Here is a 20428-nt window from a genome sequence, read left to right as displayed (position 1 = left end):
AGGAGTGGGGCCTAGTGGTTAGAGCAGGGAGGGAGGCTGGGAGCCAGGACGCCTGGGTTCGCTCTCCGGCAGGTGGGGGGGGGAGGAGTGGGGCCCAGTGGTTAGAGCCGGGGGGGGGGCTGGGAGCCAGGACGCCTGGGTTCGCTCTCCGGCAGGTGGGGGGGGGAGGAGTGGGGCCCAGTGGTTAGCGCGGGGAGGGGGGGGCTGGGAGCCAGGACGCCTGGGTCCGGGGGGAGGAGCGTGGGCCTGGCGGCGGGGGAGGGGGCCGCGCGGCCGGGCTAACAGAAGCCCCTTTGTGCGGTTGCCCAGCTGCTGGCGCCCGGCCCATTGTGCCTCTGCCCCTTTGCATCTCAATGGGAACGTACCACCGGGCGCGGGGCCCCGCCGCCCTCCCAGCCCCCCCGGGGGCGCTCCCTGCGGCCCCCCAGCCGCCCCCCTAGAACCGCCCCCCCTCTCTTCTCCCAGGGGGCTGCCTCTTCTCTCCTTCCCCGCGGGGGGGGGGGAGCTGTCAGAGAGCGAGCTCCGTCCCTCCGTCCGTGTGTCCGTCTCCTTCCCCCCGTCCGCCCCCCCCCCACTCCCACGCCCCCCCCATCCCTCCGTCCGCCCCCCCCCCCCCCACGCCCCTCCATCCGTCTTTCCCTCGCTCCTTCCGTCCCCACCCCCACGCCCCTCCCTCTCTCTGTCCGTCTGTCTGGCTGGCTCCTTCCCCCTCTCCGCGGCGCCTCAGTCCCGGGGAGTCTCTGTTCTTATCGGGGTCTCTGTTCTTATCGGGGTCGGATCTGACCCAGCGCCCGTCCCTCTCTCTGTCCGTCTGTCTGTCTCGTGTGTCCCCCCCCCTCCCCTCGTGTTTGTCTCTTTCCCTCTCTCTCCATCCACCCCCCCTCACCCCATTGTGTCTCGCTCAACCCATGGCTATTGGGAGCTGACCGCCCCCCCCCACGCTACCTCCCTGGGGGGGGCTGCGGATGGGGGTCCTGCGCCCCCCAGATGCCGCCTCCCTCCGCATGGCTGCGGCCCCCACCCCCGGCTCCTCCTAGCCGACCAGAGACACAATGGTGGTAAGTGGGGGGCTTATTGTCTGGGCTGGCGCGGGGGTCCCCCTTGGATTGTGCCCCCCCATGTTTGTTTATCCCTCCAGCCGCCCCAAAATACTGCCCACCTTCCCCGCTGGTCCTGGAGCCAGCACCCCCCCATGCACCTGTTCTTTAGCTCCAATCCCCCGCATCCCAACCCCCATCTATATATCTAGGGTCCCCTCCTCTGCACCCCACAACCCCCATCGGGGCATCTCTCAGAGTAGGGATCTATACCAATATGTATTTAGGGTCCCCTCCCCCCTGCACCCTCTGTCCCCCATCGGGGAGTCTCTCAGATAGGGGGTATGGAGTTTCAGGGGTGTCTTCCCCCGTAAACCTCCCTGACGATAAAGATTTTGGGGGGATCCCCACCCCCTTTTTCTTTCGGGGGGGGAGATTGAGCTGGGAATCCTAGTTCCAACATGCCCCCCACACTGTCAAATCCTCTTTTGGGGTGGCCAGGGGAATTGCCTCCATAAATGTTCAGCGATTTGGCAGTCCCACCCCCGCACTGTATATGTTTTGGGGCGCCTGGTTTCCCCTTAGCGGTTTGGCGGGTGTCTTGCTCTGGATTTGTGGATCTCGGCCCCTTTCTGCTGGAAATCACCTGGCACAAGAAGATGTGTTTGGGGGCTCACCCCGCTCTCACTCAGCCCCTGTGAGATGGGGAGGGTCATGCCCCGCACTTTTGCCGAGGAAATAGGGGGTCTGGATTAATCCAGTGGGGGGATATTCAGCCCCCTAGCCCTGAATGATGAAACTAGTTGGGAGGTGGGGGGGGGGTAGCCCCAGAGTTGTGGGGGGAGAGAGCCCCAACCCCAAAGTATGTGGGTGGGTTATAAGGGGGCCAGCTAGGCTGGGGGTGGGTTATCGGGGAGCAGCTCACCAAGGGGCAGGAATTGGGAGTGGGGCATGAGGGGGGCAGCTGGGCTGGGAGAGGTGCGATCGGGGTAGCTAGGCTGTGGGGGAGGGAGCTGGGTTATGGGGGGACGTCTTGTGCTTTTCCTGGGGCCCCGTGGGAGGAACTGGGCCACTGCAAGAAGCTGTTACATAACCCCCCACGTGCCTTTGACACCCCCCCCCATGTGGAGGTGGGGGGGGGTCTCCTGCGCAGCCCTGGGGGGGGGACGGGAGGCAGTGGGGGCGCGGGGAGGTGGGCAGGTTCCCTGTGCGGTGTCGGCAGCAGGGGGATAGGAAGGGAAGGTGCATGGGGGGCGGCGTTTACACTCCTGTCCCTCTCGCCCTCCCCTGGACCTGGTCATTTGGAATCTGCCCCCCGCCCTCCAGCCCAGGCACCTCCTTCCCCCCACGGCATCACCCCCACTCCCTCTTCCCCCCCCTCACCCATTTTCACCCATCCCCCCTGGGGGCTGGGCCGGGGTTCCGGGCTGATCCCGTTTTGAAGCCATTGGGGCTACCACACCCCCTCCCCTCCCCCCCAGATCAGTAACTGGCGCCACCATGCAACTGCCGGAGAGGGGGCGCCGGTTTTGATCCGGCCTCAGGGCCAGGAATGGGGCAGGAAGCCTTTCCCCTCTGTGGGGCGCCAGCTCCGATCTGGCCCCAGGTTGGGTTGGATTTTGGGGTGCAGGCTGTCGGGGGCTCTGTGTACGTTTGGGGCTGGAGCATAGGTGATCTGTACCCCATGTGAGCTGCCCTCTTATGCCTGGTTCCCTCCCTCCGCACCCCTCAGCCAGGTGCCGCCCCCTTCTCCCTTCATGCCCCTCCCCAAGACAGCAACCCCCACATCTCTCCTGGGGGGATGGAAATGTCCCTTTCCCAGCAGCCCCCCAATCTCTCTGGGCAGTACCATGACTGTGGGGGTGACGGGAGCTGTCTCCAGAGGGGAGGCCAGTCTCCGGGGGTACAGTGTAGGGGCTGTGGGGAGAGGCAGGGTTGAGGGGGGGTCATGGCAGGCAATAGTGAAGCAGGCAGCCAGGGTGTGAATTATTGATGGGGAAACTTGATCCATGGAGATTGTTGCTCTGCAGGTTGCTAACCCCGGTGGGGATGGGACTACACAGCGCAGGGGAGAGAACAGGGACTGATGGCCCAGGGCAGGATGCAGCCGCCTCTGGGGTGGGGCAGCATCTCGGGTGCTGGGCAAGCTGTCCCTATGTGGCGTTATGTGTGGCTGTTCCCTAGGTACCCCACCCCAGAGCTGGCTGCATCTCAGCATGGGGTGAGCCATCTCCATGCGGTACTGTGTGCGGCTGATCTCCAGCTGCCTCACCCCAGAGACAGCTGCATCTCAGCACCGGGTGAACCATCTCTGTGTGGCGTTATATGCAGCTGTTCCCTTGTTTCTTGGCCCAGAGGTGGTTGCACCTAGGCACTGGGCGAGTGCTTTGTGCTCCTTTTGGGGGCCGGTGAATTGGGGCTGACGTCTGTTTGATTCACTCCCGCAGGCCCGCAGCACGGACAGTCTGGATGCGACAGGGGAGGGGCCGCCCCGCCCGCTGGGAAACACAACCGCCAGCGTCAAGGGCAAAGCCCCCAAGAGGTAAGCAGGGGCGCCCTGCTCCGGGAGGGGCAGGAGCTGCTTTGTCACTCCTAGTGGTGTGTGGGTTGCTTGACCCATGCCTGACCCATGCCTGACCCGTCCATGCGGTCGGGGACTGTGTGGGTCTCAGCCGGGGTCCCCATAGGCTGGCTGGTCGCCATTGGGATGGGAGGGCTGAGATCTCAGGCTTGCCCCCTTGGGGGGCATGTGCCCCATGGGAATCCAGGTAGAGAAACAGACAATTAAAGGGACAATAGAGGTGACACCGTCCTCTAATACCTGGGCAGTCCCAGGGGCTGGGGTATGGTGGGAGGCACAGGGCCATGTCTTGGTGTCTGGGGACTGGGATATAGTGTGGGGGGGGGTCTAGGTGCCAAGGGATTCTAGGGGGCTGGGAAATAGGGGGGGACGAGGGGGTTGTGTCTAGGTGCTGGGAGTCCCATGGCTGGGATAGAGTTGTGGGATGGGGCCGTGTCTGGGTGCCAGGGGACCCTGGGAGTTGGGTTATAGTCCCTGGCAGCGAGCTCCGCCGGCTGACGGTGTGTTGGGTGGCCGGGCGCTGCCCTGGGTTTGTTTTAAACCTGCTGCCCGTTCATTCCCTCGGGGGGGGGCCTGGTTCTTGTCTTAATGACACTTTTCTCCCCCCCCCCCCGGGCAGGATTTTATAGCCCTCTGTCATATTCACTCCCCCGGCGGCTCTTTTCCAAGCCGAACAGTCCCCGGCTTTGTCATCTCTCCTCCTACGGAAGCTGGGCCCCCCCCCCCGATCGTTGGCATCCCCTTCTCTGCGCCTTTCCCAATGTGGAGCTGGGGCACCCCGCTCTGCACGCAGGATCCGAGGGGGGGCATCCCAGGGGTTTATACGGTGGCGCTAGGAAAGTTTCCGTCCCATGAGCTCTCCTGGCCCCTCATGTCCCAGGCGTGACCGGTCGAGACAGAGAACGACCCATGTGTCTGCCCGGCTCTTTCTCATTTACACCCCAGCATTTTATTTGTGTCCTTGGGATTATTTATAGTTGGTACCACGACACGTTGGGGGACTCTGGGCTTTGTGGGGATCAGGGTAGCCGGTGCTGTGTGGGGTATGGTGGGGGAATCAGGGAACCCAGGGCAGTATGGGGTACAGTGGGAGGTTGGAGTACGTGATGCCGTGTGGGGTATGGTGAGGGTTGGCGTACCCAGTGCCATGTGGGGAACGGGGAGTTGGGGTATCGGGCCATGTGGGGTATAGGGAGTCAGGGTACGTGGTGCTGTGTGGGGTATGGGGGGTCGTGGGTATGGGGCTTGTGGGATCTGGGGTACAGGGGGTCGGGGGGTCAGGGGCAGGCAGGTTATGGGAGGTCAGGGATCGGGCACCAGGTGCTGCGAGGGGTACAGCGGGTGTCCTGCTCTCCCCCCAGGCTGTCCATCACCCGAGCCCATTTCCCCAAGCTGGCCGAATGCGCCCACTTCCACTACGAGGCTGTGGACTTCGGGCACATCCAGGTGAGCACCCGCCTTGTCCCCCGCCCCCCCTGGCGGAGCCCTACTCCTGGACGCCTGGGTCCCCCCACTGCTGAGCCCTGCCCCGGTCCATCCCTCTGCAGAGCCCTCCTCCCAGATGCTGCCCCAGTCATTTCTGGGCGGGGATGGCTTCTCACCCAGATGCCTGGGTCCAACTTGGGGGGATTTCTTCTGATTGCCTGGGTCCTGCGTCCGGGGGGCGGGTGGGGGGATCATCTCTGGACAACAGGGTCCTTGGATGGGAGGATTGTCTCCTGGACACCTGGCTCCTGCCCGGGGAGGGGGGGGGGGGGCGCTCCCCAGCCATCGGGTCCTAACTGGGGATCAGAACTAGTGGGAGGTGGGTTTGGTGAGTGAACTCCCGGATGCCTGGGTTCCCTCCCGGGTGGATGGGGGCAGAGTTCTCGGGATCCGGGCTGAGCCTGCAGCGAGTGATGCCGGGGCGAGAGCTTGCCCCAGACGTCTGGGTCCCACGAAGGCATCGTCTCACCCGCTGTGTGCCCGCAGCTGCGGCTGGCCTCGGAGCAAGGGGAGGGGCCGCTTGGTGCCCCGGGCGACGGGGAGCTGCTCTTCATCGTCCAGGTTGCCTGCCAGGTGAGTGGGCCCCCCTTCCTGCACCCCAGGGCCCCCCATTACTGCTCCGGGTCCCCTCTGCCACACCAACTGCTGTGGGGAAGAGGGGACCCCAGCACCCCAAACCTGCCCCCTCCCATACCTCTCTGCAGCCCCACTTGGCCCATCCCCTCCTTCCCCCGCAGACCTACCCCAGTTCTCTGGGCAGACTCACCCTGGCATCCCCCACACTACACCATGCTCCCCCCTTTCCTCCTTTAGACCCCGCTAGTTCCACCCCTGCTCCATCCTCAGCTGCCCCAGCACCCCCCAGGGTTCCCGAGGATCCCCACCTCACCAGCATCCCCCTCCCCTGCTGAGCACCCTGCAGCCCCACCCTCAGCTGATGCCCCCTTTGCCCCCCGCCCTGCAGGGGAAGACGTGGCCAGTCCACCGCAGCTACGAGGAGTTCTGTACCCTGGATGGGCACCTGCACCGCTGCATCTTTGATCGCCGCTTCTCCCAGCTGCCCGAGCTGCCGCCCCCCTGCCAGGGCCGGGCACAGGCCGAGGTAAGTCACAGGGGGCGCCGGGCACAGCTAGTGGGAGTCGCCGTGGGGCTGTCCCTGGCTCCCCCATCCCAAACGTGGCTACATCTCAGTGCCCATCGAGCCGTCCCTGGGTGGCGTTATGTGCAGCTGCTCCCTGGCTGCCCCACCCCAGAGATGGCTGCATTTAGCACTGGGCAAGCTGTCCCCATGGTGCTGTGGGGCTGATACGAGGGTGGTGGTTGCCAGGCCCTGATCCTGACTCTGCCCCCCAGATGCTGGCCCCGATGCTGCGGCAGTACCTGGAGAAGCTCTCCGCCATTGTGGACAGCAACATCAACTGTGGGCCCGTCCTCACCTGGATGGAGGTGAGATAATGCGTTTGGGGGTTGGGGGGAGGAAAGCAGGGGCCATCCAGCCTAGTACCCCCCCCCACCCCCCGCTCACACCCACAGTTCTGTCTAGCTCAGTATCCACCCCCCCTTCAACCTCACAGGCCCATCCAGCCCCGTATTCACCTGTCACGGATTCCCGGCCCGGTGTGCTCTCACGGCTCTGTAGCGGTTCCTCGGAGCAACCCCTTTAGAGTGTCAACCCCTGTAGGGTCACCCTCACTGGGGGAAGCCCCTTGGCTCCCCCCCCTTCCCGGGACAGCACCTCAGAGCCTCCAGCCCCTCCGCCCCCGCCCTGAGCCCCCTCAGCGAGTCCACTGGAACTGGAGCCCTGGGGAAGGCTGCAGCCCAAAGGGAGCCGGGCTGCCCACTTCCTTAGGCTGGAGCGGCTCAGCCGGGGGGTGACAGCGGGAGGGTTTCTCAGACGTCTGGCAGCCAGCGCAGAAAATCCTTGGGTCAGCCGAGAGGACAGAAAATTCGCAGCAAAATCCTGGTGGGCTCAGACCCCTCTGTAGAGCCCCTCTTTTGCCCCCAGGGTCTCCAGCAGTTCACGGCCAACACATCCCCGTCCCCCCGGTCTTTTGTTCTTCTTCCCAGGCAAACAGGGTCCCCTGGTCCCCTCTGATCTTGATCTTGGGTCTCCAGCTGCCCCCACTCCCGGCTGGCTTCCCCCAGAGGGCCAGGCTCATCAGTGGTTAGGTGACAAATCTCCAGGTCACTGTCTGGGCCCAGACCCCACCTGGATCTCTGGATTCTTCTACAAAGAAAACACATTCCCCTCCCCTCCCCCCACCACCTCGTTAGTCACGCAGCACATAGGGGAAACTGAGGCGCACGCAATAATCATACCAAATATTCTGAAAAAAATCCCACTTCGTCCTACTGCCCCCGTCTCCTGGATCAGACCCACGGGCCCATCCAGGCCTCCCTTGGCACGTGCTCATTCTTCTGTCATCCCGTTGCAGATTGATAACCATGGCAACCGGCTTCTGGTGAACGAGGAGGCGTCGATTAACGTCCCGGCCATCGCAGCCGCCCACGTCGTCAAGCGCTACACGGCCCAGGCACCCGACGAGCTGTCCTTTGAGGTGGGGTGGGGTGCTGCCAGCCCCACAGACCCCCTCCTTTCCTGGTCTCACAGCTTCCAGGGGAAGCTGACAGTCCTGGAACCCCCTCCTCCATCCCGGCTGGGGCACTGCCCTAGGGAAGTTCACAGCCCCACAGGCCCCCTCCCCACATCTGGGGCACTTCTCCGGGGAAGCTCACAGCTCTGGAGCCCCCTCCCCCACCCCGACTGGGGCGCTGCCCTAGGGAAGTTCACAGGCCCCTCCCCCTAGTTGGGGCACTGCTCCGGGGATGCTCACAGCCTGATGGGACTGGGGACTGGGTGCCCTCCTGACTCCCTGTGCTCGGCCCAGGTCGGTGACATCGTGTCGGTGATCGACATGCCCCCCAAGGAGGAGGTCAGCTGGTGGCGAGGAAAGCATGGCTTCCAGGTGGGTGCGGGGCTCGGGGGGGAGGGGGGGAGGGGACACACTGGGTGCTGCACCCCTACCCCCGGGTCACTGCATGGGAGAGCCAGGGGTATGGTGAGGGGGGCAGGAACAGGCTGGGGAATGCAGGGTGGGGAGCTGCTTCAGGGTTGGGGGTCCTGGCTCCAGCTTAACTCGCCCCCCCCCCCCCCCGCCTCCTCCCCCGAAAGCACCGGCTGTCACGGAACAAGAGTCACTCTGGATTAGCCGTTGCTCACTAGCTGCCCATCTGTGTCTCCGTCTCTCCAGGTTGGCTTCTTCCCCAGTGAGTGCGTGGAGCTCTTCCCAGACCGCCTGGCACCGGGGCCCAAAGCAGGTGATGCCTGGGCCCCAGAGATGGGGTGCGGCTCCCCCTGGAGGGTTGGGGGGCAGGTTGTTTAGGGGGAGATGGGATGAGGAGGTGCAGGTGTATGGGAGAGTTGGGGTGGGGTGCAGGGACTTGGGTGGAGATGGGGTGCTGAGGTACGGGGTGCTGGTGCCTAGGGGAGGCAGGGTGCAGGGCAGGGGATGCTGGGGTGTCAGGGGACAGGGTGTAGGGGTGGGGCAGGAAGTGCTGGGTGTGGGGATGTCACATCCCCCTAGTTGGGTCTCCGGCACCCTGCCATGCGTCCTGGGCGCTTGTGATCCACTTCCCCAATCCCATCCCTTCCCCTCTGCTCCCCCCAACAGATGCAGATGGGACGGGCGCCAGCATCCCCGGGGTCCTCGCGCCTCAGGGGCCCCTCTCCCCCACATCAGGTACGTACGGCTGACACAGGGGTGGGGTCTAAACAAGGGAGGCAGGGGTGAAGGTGCATGAGACCCTACAATAACATTCCCATCCCAGAGCTGGCTGCATCCCAGCACCAGGCGAGCCATCCCCGCGTGGTACTATGTGCAGCTATTCCCTAGCTGCCCTGCTCCAGAGGTGCCTGCATATAACACTGGGCAAGTCGTCCCCATGCGGTGTTATGTGCAGCTGTTCTCCACCTGCCATGCCCCAGAGGTGGCTGCATCCCAGCGCCGGGTGAGCCCCCTGCAGTCCCGGCTGGTGATGGTCTCCTTCCTGCAGTGTGTAAGAAGCACGGGAAGCTCCTCGGTTTCCTTCGCACCTTCATGAAGTCGCGGCCCAGCAAGCAGCGGCTGAAGCAGCGCGGGATCCTGCGGGAGCGTGTCTTCGGCTGTGACCTGGGGGAGCACCTCCTGAACTCGGGACACGATGGTGAGCCCCCCACCACGTCACTATGGGGTGCCAGCCTCTGCCCCGTCAGCCGTGCCCTGTCTGCCAGCCTTGTGCTCCAGCTCCATACCCCCCAGCCACGCCCCATCTCCCGCCGCCCTCCGTCCCCAACGGCATCCCATCCCCCGGCCTGGCGCTAGAGGTATCCGTGCAACCAGCCCTTCCCGAGGACTGCCTGCCCCAGCTCCCGCCTCTCACCCTGTGCCCCCGCAGTCCCCCAGGTCCTGCGCTGCTGCTCCGAGTTCATCGAGAAGCACGGCATGGTGGACGGCATCTACCGCCTCTCAGGCGTCTCCTCCAACATCCAGAAGTTGCGGTGAGGCTTTGGGGTGAGGTACAGGGGAGTGGGGGCATGTGAAGGGAAACGGGGGGCACACGGTGGGGCACAGGGGAACGGGGGACTCATGGCCGGGCATGGGGGCCACATGACGGGGACTGGGAGGCATATGGCCCAGCCGTACCCTCTCTCTCGGCCCCCCCAGGCATGAGTTCGACAGCGAGCGAGTGCCCGAGCTGGGCCGGGCGACCTACCTGCAGGACATCCACTGCGTCAGCTCCCTCTGCAAGCTGTACTTCCGGGAGCTGCCCAATCCGCTGCTCACCTACCAGCTCTACCACAAGTTCGCGGTGAGCCCCCCACCCTGCCCCCTGGCTGGCCCCCAAATCCCCGCCCATCCCGCTGCTCCCCTCCCAGCTCTGTCACGGAGCCGCAGGCCGGGGTCGGGAACCGCTTGGGTGAAACCAGGCAGGACACCAGAGACATGGGTCTCCCCACAGGGCAGCCCCTCAGCGGGGCAGCCGCCTCCTGGACCCGGCCTCGGGGCATTCGGGTTCCCCTGCTCCGCCGTGAGAGCCCCACTGTGAGCCCCCTGCATGGGACGCCCGGGGGAGCCTCGCACGCCCCTGGAAGGGCCCTGCGCCCCGCCTGCAGGCAGCTCGGCTCTCGTCCAGCTGGGAAAGGGGCAGGTTGATCAGGGCCGGTCTCTGCACTGGAGAGTCAGCTTTTGTCAACCCATGGCTGGAGGTGCCGGACTAACACTGTGATGGCGACAGAACAAAACCCCCTCAGCGAGCCACCGTGCTGGGCTCATGGCAGCGTAGCCGGGGCTAGGCAGTGTTAGTGTAGACAGGGCATCCCTTACATGGGCTGGTGCTCTTGTCAGTTTCACCCCCAGCTGTTTTCTCCCCCACTTCTCCAGAGCAGCTTTGTCAATTTCAGGCTGAGCCCTGAAACTGACATGGCTGCCCAGCTGGGAGGCGGGAGGGGGGAACCGGGAGGGGAGAAGCCCCAGGCGGCTTCTCACCCAGAGCCTGTGGGGCAGCCAAGCTCCTGTCTCCGCTCCCAGGCTGCCCCTCTTAGGTGGGTGGAAGCGCTGCGGTGCGGGGTGTGTAGACATGGCAGTGATTACTGCCCCAGCTGTGGGTTGACCTACCTCAGGCTGACTTATTTTTGCAGTGTAGACAAGGCCCTAGTCGTGGGGGGCACAGCGTAGAACAGATCTTGTTCGCAGAGTCCATCTGGGGGTTATCCAGAGCCCAGCCTTGGGCTCCACCCCAGGGACCCCCAACTGGGGACAGACCCCTTCCGGCCGCCCAGCCTCAGAGCCCTTCTCAGTCCAGGCAAGGTCACCTGACCTTCACCTCCCTCCTGTTCCCACTGGCCCAGAGGACAAGCCCCAGGCTACAGCGTGTCTGGGCCCAGCCAGTCGTCAGCCACCCCCTGCTCCCTGGGGGTCTCTGCACTGATCACAGGCCCTTAACCCTGCACCTAGACACCAGAGTGACACAGGGGGAAACTGAGGCGCGCACACAGTATTCAGAGAAAACATTCCCTCATCATCGCAGACTCTGCCCCATGTGCCCCCCACCCCACTGACGCCCCCTTTGCCCTGCAGGAGGCCATGGCAGTGCCCGGTGAGGAGGAGCGCCTGGTGCGGGTGCACGATGTCATCCAGCAGTTGCCCCCGCCCCACTACAGGTACTCGCCCCACGAGGCCATGGGTGACGGCCGGGGCGGGGGCAGGACCCTGTGGGGCTGTGGGTGACACTTGGGGGGTGGCGCCCCGAGGGGCTGTGGGTAAGGGCCATGAGGGGGTCGGGGTGGTGGGTGATGGCCAGAGGTCTCCATGGGACCATGGGTAACAGTTGGGGGGGGCCTGTGGATTGTGGGTAATTGGGGAGTAGGCTGGGATTGGGCCCCCCTCACCAGCTGCCCCCCTGTTCTCCCCCCAGGACCCTGGAATTCCTGCTGCGGCACCTGGCGCGGGTGGCCACACACAGCCCGGAGACCAGCATGCACGTCAAGAACCTGGCCATCGTGTGGGCCCCCAACCTGCTCCGGTGAGCGCCCCCCCACAGCCCCTGCGCCGGCTACAATCCCCCCCACCTGCTCCAGTCAGAGCCCCCCCCACCAACCCCCGCCTCCTGCCAGCTCCCTCTGTACCCCCCCCCCACCAGTTACACTCCCCCCAAGTGCTGCAGGGAGCGCTGCCCCCATCCCGCCTCCTGTGGCGGGGCAGGTAGCAGCAGGCATGCAGGGCTCAACCTCTGCCCCCCAGGTCGCTGGAGCTGGAGGCTGTGGGGCTCAGCGGGGCGGAGGCGTTCCAGGAGGTGCGGGTCCAGTCCGTGGTGGTGGAGTTCCTGCTCACCCACGTCCACCTGCTCTTCAGTGACAAGTTCACCTCCATCGGCAAGGACAGCGCAGGTGAGGCCGCGGGGGGGTGGAACGGTGTGGGGGGGGGCAGGACGGTGTGGGGGATAGCCTGAGGGAGGGCAGCGTAGCTAACGGTTCGGCCCCAGGGGGCAGCACAGGTCTGGGGGGAGGCATGGGGGGCAGGCGGGGGGCAGAGGACGCACACACAGACTGGTTGACGGGGGGGGGCAGGGAGGGCTCTGCCCTGCAGGAGGCTGGGATCTTCGTCTGCTGCCTTGTTTGTGATGCTGCGCCGTGGGGCTTCCCCCCAACAACTGTGGGCATCCCCCTCAACTCTGGGCACCCCCACTTGGACCTGCCCCCCTGGCAGCGGGGTTGGGGTGCAGCTGGGGTGGGGGCTGCTGCCCCGAAGGTCGGGGACCTGCCCCCAGTGGCACCGGGGTGCCTGGGGGGGGGAGGGAGTTGTCTGCAGGATTTGGGGTACGGTCTCCTCTCCTCGCCCCAACACCCCTCTATGCTTCGCGCCTTCTCGCTGCCTCATGTCCGGCGGGGGGGTGGGTAGCAAGGATGGAGGGTGACGCCTGAGGCAGTCTGAGGGGTGGGGGGAACTGGGGGAAGTTTGGGGCAGTGGAGGGAGCTGGGAGGGTGGGGCCTGGGGGGTGGGGCAGGGGGAAGTTTGGGGGCAGTGGCGTCTGGGCGGGCTAGTGGTGTGGCTGGGGTCCTCCCATGCTTTGCTATCTGTGTAGCGAGCTGGTCCGTTCTTAGCAGCTCCTCCCCCACCTCTGGCCTCCGGGCTGTCCCCCCTCCCCTGCTGTGTGTCAGGATCCCAGCCCCGGGCAGAAGGGGACCCTGCTCTGGGCACGGGGGGCACCCCCAGCTCTGGCACGCTGTCCCCCAGCCTCCCTCTAACCCTGTTCTCTCTCCAGTCCCCCAGCCGGCGCCTCGGAAGCTGGCCCGGCCCCCCGAGACCGGCCGGCTGCTCACCCTGCCCGAAGCCCTGAGCAAGTCCCAGCGGGAGCCAGAGACGCAGCAAGACGGGGAGGGGGGCGCCCCGGAGGCGCAGGGGGACTGAGGCGGGCGGGAGGGTCGTCCACACGGCCTGGTGCCCCCTGGATCAGACTCATAGGCCCCTCTACCCCAGTATCCCGCCCCCTCCCTGCCGCTCACGGACCCATCTACCCCAGTATCCCGCCCAGTCCCTACTGCCCCCGGACCCATCTGGCCCAGTATCCCACCCCTGGGCCCCTCTACCCCGGTATCCTGCCCCCTCCCTACCGCCCCTGGGCCCCTCTACCCCGGTATCCCGCCACCTCCCTACCGCCCCTGGGCCCATCTAGCCCTGTATCCTGCCCTGTCTAATTCTCGGCCCCACGAAGGAGCCCGTGCCCAGGCATGGGCTGTGGGGTAGGAGGGGAGGATGAGCCACCTGCCACCCTACATGGCCCTCCCAGATAAGCACGGATCCCAGACACTGCAGTGGGGCTGTGCGCAGTGGTGGGGGGGTTCACTGGCTGTGGGGCAGAGGCTGGGTGGTACGGCTCTACCTGCACGGGACCCTGCAGCTCTCGGGGTCCCAGCAATGGGGTCTCAGGGCTAAGAGGGGGGCCGGATGGGGCAGTGCCCGGCTGGGGAGGGAGACTCAGGCCTTGGGCTTATTCGGCTCCTGTGGAGAAAGAGAGAACATTAAACGCCTAGCTGGCAATGCCCTGCCTTGGTGATTCGTGGTGCCTGATGCCCAGTGGCTCGCCCTATGGGGGGGCCTGTCGGGGGGGCTCTGAGACTGGCTGGGCCTGGGGAGGTTGGACCCTGACACCAGCAGGGGCGGGGGCAGTTGCTGAGGTGGAGGGGTTCCAAGGCAGGCTGGGGAAGTGGGTGCCCTGGGGGGGGGGGGGGGGGCAGAGAGGGGAGGTTGACAATCCTGCGACCCGCTGCAGTGGGGTGGGGGCCAGGGGGGCTCGTAGAGTGACGGGGCCTGGATGCGGGGGGGAGAGGCTGAGGCCGACGTGAGCTGCAGGGAATGAACCCCCCACCCACGACACCCCAGGGAAGCCGCCTGCTGCCTCCGACCAGCTGGGACCTGCGGAGCACGGTGCCCGGCCCTCGCCCAGGTAACAGCTCCCAGCACCCAGCTGCACTGCTGCTTCGCTCTGGGGGGGGCCGAGCCCGCCCCCCGTGGGCTCCCAGTGCTGGCCGCTGTATTGTTGGTGTCAGCGGTGGGATCCCTGCAGCCTGCCGGGGCCGTAAACCCTGTCCTGCCTCTGGTGCTAGGGGGCGCTGTGGTGCTTGGGGCTCAGTAAGGAGGTCATGCTGCAGAGAGGGGCTCAGTAGGGGGCGCTGTGCTGTGGGGAGTGAGGGGGGGCTCAGTAGGGGGCGCTGTGCTGCGGGGAGGGGCTGGGGGCTCAGTGGGGATCGCTGTGCTGCAGGGAGGGGCTGGGGGCTCCCCGTGCTGCAGGGAGGGGTTGGGGGTTCCTGTGCAGGGGGGCCCAACTGATCCACCCCCCGTCTGTCCCCCCAGGGCGCTCCTGCCTCCCGCGCCCCAAGTCCCTGCTCGGCAGCTGCCCCTCGACCCGCCTGCTCTCGCTGGAGGAGGCCCAGGCCCGGACGCAGGCCCAGCACGCGGCCCCCGGCCAGGCCAAGAGCCCGGAGCCCGAGCTTGGACGGGGCCCCTCAGTCCTGCCGGCCCCACAGGACTCGCCCCATGACAGGTAACGGGGCCTGTCCCCTCAGGGGTGCGCCGGCTCCCATCCAGCCCCAGGGGGGGGACTGGCTGGCTTCAGGGGGTGGGGAATGGGGCACCGGGCCTGTCCCCCCAGGAGGCCCCAACCCCGGGAAGGTGGGGGGCAGGCAGGGCCGTGGGTCTGGCTGACGCTGTCTCTCCCCAGGCGCCGGGCACGGGGTGGGAGCTGGAAAACCTTCTTTGCCCTGGGCAAGACGCCGGCCGCCGGCCGCAAGAGATCGCAGCGCCCAGCCGGGCTCCTCGGCGGGGACGGGCAGACGGGTGAGTGAGCCCTGCCCCACGCAGCCCCCCAGCTTTCCCCTGCCCCACACGGCCCCATGCAGCCTCCCAGCTGCCGCCTCACACAGTCCCCCGTCCCACCCAGCCCCCCAGCTCCTCCCTGCCCCACAGAGCCCCCCCAGCTCCACATTTCCAGCCTGCCCCACAAACCAACCGGTTCCACACCAGCCTGCCAGCAGTATGTCTCTTGTTCTCCCTGTCGCCCCGCCCCACGGAGTGGGCACTGGGTGTTGGGCTGGGGGGTGTATATTGCCGGGGGAAGGAAGGGGTGTTGGGGGAACCTGTCTAGGCTGTTCCTGGGAGCAGAGGTGGGGATAGGGGGCCAGGGATTTGTGAATAGAGGGTGTCAATGGGGCCCAAGCAGGGGATGGATATGTAGGGGGGGGGAGCTGAGGGAGGGCCCTGAGTGGGGGGGGGCCTAATATCCTCACCCTTCCCCCTCTCCCTGCAGGGCTTCGGACAGACACCGTCACCCTGCGATCCGCCAAGAGTGAGGAGTCACTCACGTCCCAGTCCAGCACCATGGGTACGAGGGGCAGCGCCGAGGGGTGGGGGACAGGGAGGGGACATTCGGGGAGAAGCCACCCCCAGAGGTGGCTGTGTCCTGGTGCCGGGTGAGCCACCCCCATGCGGCGTTATGTGCGGCTGTTCCACAGCCGCCCCGCCCCAGAGGTGGCTGCATCTCAACCTGTGCAGCATTACGTGCGGCTGTTCCTGAGCTGCCTCGCCCCAGAGGTGGCCGCATTCAGCGCCCGGTGAGCCGTCCCCCTGCGGCATTATATGTGGCTGTTCCCTGGCTGCCTGCCATCTGTCTGTCCATCTGTCCTCCAGGCCTGCACAAACTCCACCGCCTGCGGCGCCCGCGCTCCAGCAGCGACGCCTTCCCAGCCCTGCCCGGGGCCCCCCCCAGCTCCCCGCCGGCGTCCCTCAAGCCCTGCCACTCCTGTGAGTCGCTGAGCTACTCGGCCTCCAGCAGAGACAGCGCGAGCCCCGAGGTGCTGCCGGACTGGGCGCCCCGCCGCCGCGCCTCCCTCTGGCTGGACGACGAGGGCGAGCTGGACTCGGACCCGGAGCTCAGCCCCCCCGGCTTCCTGGACTTGGACCCGCTCCCCTGCCGGCGCAGCCCCCCCCGGTGCCCCTGGATCTCCGACGTGGCCCCCAGCCCGACTCGCCTGCCCTTCGCCCGCAAGGTGGCCCGGGCGCTGTCGCCCCGCAGCCCCCCGCCGGCACCGGAGCCCCTCGCGGCCCCCCTGGAGATCTCGCAGCCCGTGGCCGTCTCGCTGCCTGCCAAGGTGCTGGAAATGCTGGGGGGGGGCGAGGCCGGGCGGGTGCTGAGCCCCGGAGGGCCCCGGGGGGCCCGCAGCCCCCCCCACATGATCTCCCGGCTGCTGCAGGCCGGCGATGGGCAGCTGAGCGACGGCTGCCAGCGTGAGGTGTGGCGGAAGCTGACCCAGGCGGAGAGCGGGAGCCTGGCCCAGAGTAAGTGCGCCTGAACCCCCTGGGCAGAAACCACCCCCCCTCCCCCAGCTACAATCCCCCTGCCTGAACCCCCTGGGCAGAAACCACCCCCCCTCCCCCAGCTACAATCCCCCTGCCTGAACCCCCTGGCCAGAACCCCTGCCCCCCTCTCCTTCCCCCCCAGCCAGAACCCGCCGGGCAGAACCCCCCCATCCCATCTGGAATTGCCCAACCAGAAACCCTCCGCCGGCGAGAACCTCCCCAGCCAGGACCCCCCATGCGGGAACGGCACAGCCAGGACCGCCTCCCCCCCCGCTGGAATCCCCCTAGGGCCCCCTGCTGGGGCAGATAGGGAGTGCGCCCCAGCCAACAGCCCCAGCCCTCTACAGCGCCCCCCGCTGGGCAAGGCCGGGGCGGGAGTAGCCGGGAGCACCCCCCACAGCTAGCGCCCTTGTCCCACCCCCCCCCCACAGCGCCTCCCGCTGGCCGAGGCCGGCACTGACCCCTCTTCTCTTCTCCTCTCCCCTGCCCAGGTCCTGAGCCGGAGGCGTCCCCCATGCCGCCCGGGGCTCTGTCCCTGTTCCGGCACCTGCCGCCCCCGCCACCCCCGAAGGACCCGGCCCGGCTGATGGCGCTGGCGCTGGCGGAGAGCGCGCACCGGGCCGCCCGGCAGCAGCAGGGGGCTCTGCACAGGGAGCAGCGGGCCCAGTTCCGGCGCTCCCTGTCTCTGGAGGGCGGGGGCGAGGGGGCGGGGGCCCTGTACTCCATGGTGCGCCCCGCCCCTGCCACCCAGCCCCCCGGTCCCTCCCTGCAGCGCCAGCAGAGCGAGGGGGGGGCCTGGGGCCAGCGCCGGGAGCGGGCAGGGGCCCCCCAGGTGAGTGGGGGAGGAATGGGGGGGAAGTTAGGGGCATTGGACTCTCGGGGTGGGGGAATTGGAGGCTGGGGGGGCAGGGGGGCTTGCTGGTTCAAGCGAGGGAGGGGCTTGGGGGGGCTGGGAGGAGGGCAGATCAGTGGTGGGGCTGGGGGGGGATCTGGGGTGGAGATTGGGGGGCAGTGGGGCAGGAAAGAAGAGGTTGGGGGTTGTGGAGATGGTGGGGGGCAGTGGGTGGCGCTGGGGCGGAGAAGGGGGGCTATAGGCAGATAGGTGGGCAGGTTGGGGTGAGCTCTGGTGGCTGGAGGAATTGGGGGTTCAGTGGGGTATTGGGGTGCAGTGGACTGCTGATGTTGGGGCTGTGATGGGAGGCTGGGGGGGGTCAGCGGATGGGGGGATTGTGTGTGTGTGTGTCACCCCCCCTCGCTGACCCCCCTTCTTTCTCCCCACAGATCCCATTGGTCCAGGGCCCTGTCCCGGGCGGGCAGCGGGGCAGGCCCAGTTCGGCAGCCCCTCCCCGCTATGGCAAAGCCCCACCCGACCCCCGACGCTGGGACCCCCGGCCCTGCCAGCCCCGGCCCCCGCCCCTCCCCCAAGCCCTGGACCCTGCCCCACACCGCCCGCTGGCCCCACCCAAGCCCCCTGCTCCCCTGCACTTCCACCCCCCACCCCCAGCCTACACTGCTGCCGCCCCCCCGTGGCTGGGTTCCCCCCGCACCGGCCCCCTGGGTCCCCCTGAGCCACAGTTGCACCAGCCCCACAGCTTCCCGGCTCCCCGCCCCCTTGGCGCTGCCACGCCCCCCCGGCACCCGCTGCTGGAGGCCACGGCCGAGAACCTGTACTATGAGATAGTCTCGGAGCCGCCTGTCTACCCACCCCGGCCCTGGCCCCTGGGCCCCCCACGTCCCCCAGAGCCCCCCGAGTACCTGGCCGCCCTCAACGCCTCCTACGGCGTCTTCCAGCGGCCCTGGCCCGGCCCCTCGGCACCCACGCCGCCCCTCCGGGCCGTCTTCGAGGACGGGCGCGTCCGCTATGAGCTGCCGGAGTCCCCGGAGCCCGTCTACGTCAACTTCCCCTTCGTCAGCGCCCCGGCTGGGCCAGAGGCCGGGGGGCACCACCGCGACGCCAGCCCCCCCTCATCCTCTTCCTCCGCCTCGGCTTCCCCCTCGCCGGAGGGTGGGCACCAGCGCAGCCGGTCGGACCCTGGCGCTGCCCCGGGCCGCCCCCCGGCGCCGGGCCAGCCGGCCCTGCCACAGAAGCAGAGGCTGGGCCCGCAGCTGGCACCCGGCTGGGCCTGTGGGCCGCGGGCGATGCCAGGACTTTACCGCCAGCTGCTGGACGTGCTGCCCTGCAGTGGCACCATGCTGCGGTTCTACCGCCCGATGCCACCCAGCTGGGAACCGGCTGCCGGCTACGCCCCCCGCTTCGCCGCCTACGACGAGCCCCCACCCCGGCCCCCCGCCCTCCTCAGCCCTTGCCTGATGGACAGTTACCGGCTGGGGCCCGACCCCCCCTACGCCGAGCGCCCGCCCCCCCAGTACGGCAACGTGGAGAGGAAGGAGGGGCCCCCCCAGGCACCCAGGGGCCTGGCTCCCACCTGGACGGTGCGCTCCGAGGGGCAGACCCGGAGCTACTGCTGAGGGGGGGGGGCCTGGGCTGGACCCCAGAGAGCCTGGTGCAGGGGCTGGAGGGACCCATGTTGAGTCACCTCTGACTGCTCTGACATCACGGGAGGTGCCTGATGACATCACCAGGGCCGGTAGGATGCACCTGTCTTGCGGCAGAGCCAGCGTGACATCACAACAGGGCCACCAATGTCAGGAGGACGGGCACTGTGACATCACCCTGAGGCCACCAATGGCAACAGAAGAGGTGTTGGGCCAAGCATCTGATGATGGCAGCCCAATTACATCACTGCTCCCTGATGATGTCACACCTGCTCAGCAGTGACACTCAGGGCCCCCCAGCGACATCACCACATCCAGAATGACATCACCAGGCTGCAGGCGCCGTCACGCCCACTATGACATCACTGCCCTTGGCTAGGACGCTGCCCGCTGCTGCCCACCAGCTGCCTCAGTGTGATGCGGGGAGGCGAGGGGTGGTGCTGGTGACGTCACCAGCGCCAATTATGACATCACAACCTGACTCCGCCCCTCCCACATGGGGCATAAAACTAGCAGGGTCTCGCCCCCCCCCGGGCCAGCTCTAGTGATGGGGGAGAAAGCTGCCATGCCTCCCCTGTGTGTGTGTGGGTGTGGGGAGGGCCAACCCCCCCCCCTCCCCTATGTGGGGGGAGGGACGGGGGCTTTTCTATACAGCTGTTGAAGCTGAGCGAGATTTCTAACTTTTTAACCCTTCATAACCCAATTAAAACTCACCCCCCCCCCCGAGGTGGGATTTCCCCTGGGGGGGGGGGCTGCCCGGGGGGGTGACAAGGTGGTGGGCGGGCTAAAGGAATTAGGGTTTCCCCCCCCCCCCAACCGTGCCTGTCTGACCGCTCTGGCCTGGCCACGCAGCATGACACATTGGTTGGGGGGGGGGGGGCAGATATCTGTGGCTCGGTCCGGGGTGTGTGTTGGGATTTTTGGGGCGCTGGGGCTGGGCTGTGTGTGTGTGTGTGTGTGTGTGTGTGTGTGTGTGTGCGCGCGAGCTGCCCCCTGCTGGAGAGGATGGGCTCTGCTCTGTGTGAGAGAGGCACGGTTTGGTTCCTTGTGGGGGGCGGGGAGGGGGGGGGGTATTTACCTGCAGCTCGTGTTGGCCCGTGTCCAGGAGTGGGGGTGTGCAGGGCTGGCTGTGTGTGGCAGTACCGCACAGGGTGTGTGCGGGGGTGTATGTTATGGGGTAGGTGCAGGCACCAGGGGTGGGGGTAGCCCCATTTTCTGGCCCCACCCCAGTGGCTCAGACCCGTGGTTCCCGTGGGAGGGCGGCAGGAAGCTGCTTTTATTGCATTAACTCCCACTCGGCTCTGTAACCCCGCCCCCATCCCGCTGGTAAAGGGGGGGCCATGGGGGGCTGTGACCAGCTTGGCCCAGTGAGGGTGGGGCTCTCCTGGGAGTGCTGCCCTCTGCCCTCAGTCCTCTAACCCGATAACAGCCCCTGGCCA

At 67.2% G+C, this 20428-nt stretch overlaps 1 protein-coding gene across 1 annotated transcript; it reads left to right on the top strand.

Annotated features, from left to right (window-relative positions):
* Window positions 1–703: 703 nt before the first annotated feature.
* Window positions 704–20119, top strand: ARHGAP33 (Rho GTPase activating protein 33). Its single transcript, XM_067542886.1, has 22 exons — window positions 704–1058; window positions 3485–3579; window positions 4980–5064; window positions 5590–5676; window positions 6068–6205; window positions 6457–6549; window positions 7539–7661; window positions 7992–8069; window positions 8355–8421; window positions 8775–8843; window positions 9157–9306; window positions 9538–9640; window positions 9807–9951; window positions 11220–11302; window positions 11557–11664; window positions 11883–12028; window positions 14493–14682; window positions 14860–14975; window positions 15445–15519; window positions 15825–16472; window positions 16985–17325; window positions 17775–20119. The coding sequence occupies exons 1-22, from the start codon at window positions 1053–1055 to the stop codon at window positions 18960–18962; spliced, it is 4134 nt and encodes a 1377-aa protein (XP_067398987.1). The 5' UTR covers window positions 704–1052; the 3' UTR covers window positions 18963–20119.
* The last annotated feature ends 309 nt before the right edge of the window (window positions 20120–20428 follow it).

Source organism: Emydura macquarii, unplaced genomic scaffold, assembly GCF_026122565.2.
Source record: "Emydura macquarii macquarii isolate MOO-44397 ecotype Brisbane River unplaced genomic scaffold, CSIRO-AGI_Emac_v2 contig_746, whole genome shotgun sequence".
Classification (NCBI taxonomy): Eukaryota; Metazoa; Chordata; order Testudines; family Chelidae; genus Emydura; species Emydura macquarii.
The sequence above is the reverse complement of the archived record's forward strand: the minus strand, read 5'-3'. Positions and strand labels throughout refer to the sequence as shown.

Excerpts from the sequence above, each read along its gene's own strand:
- ARHGAP33 (XM_067542886.1), top strand. Across the intron at positions 9,307-9,537 it reads CCTGAACTCGGGACACGATG|TCCCCCAGGTCCTGCGCTGC; the intron begins GTGAGCCCCCCA and ends GTGCCCCCGCAG. Across the intron at positions 11,303-11,556 it reads TTGCCCCCGCCCCACTACAG|GACCCTGGAATTCCTGCTGC; the intron begins GTACTCGCCCCA and ends TTCTCCCCCCAG.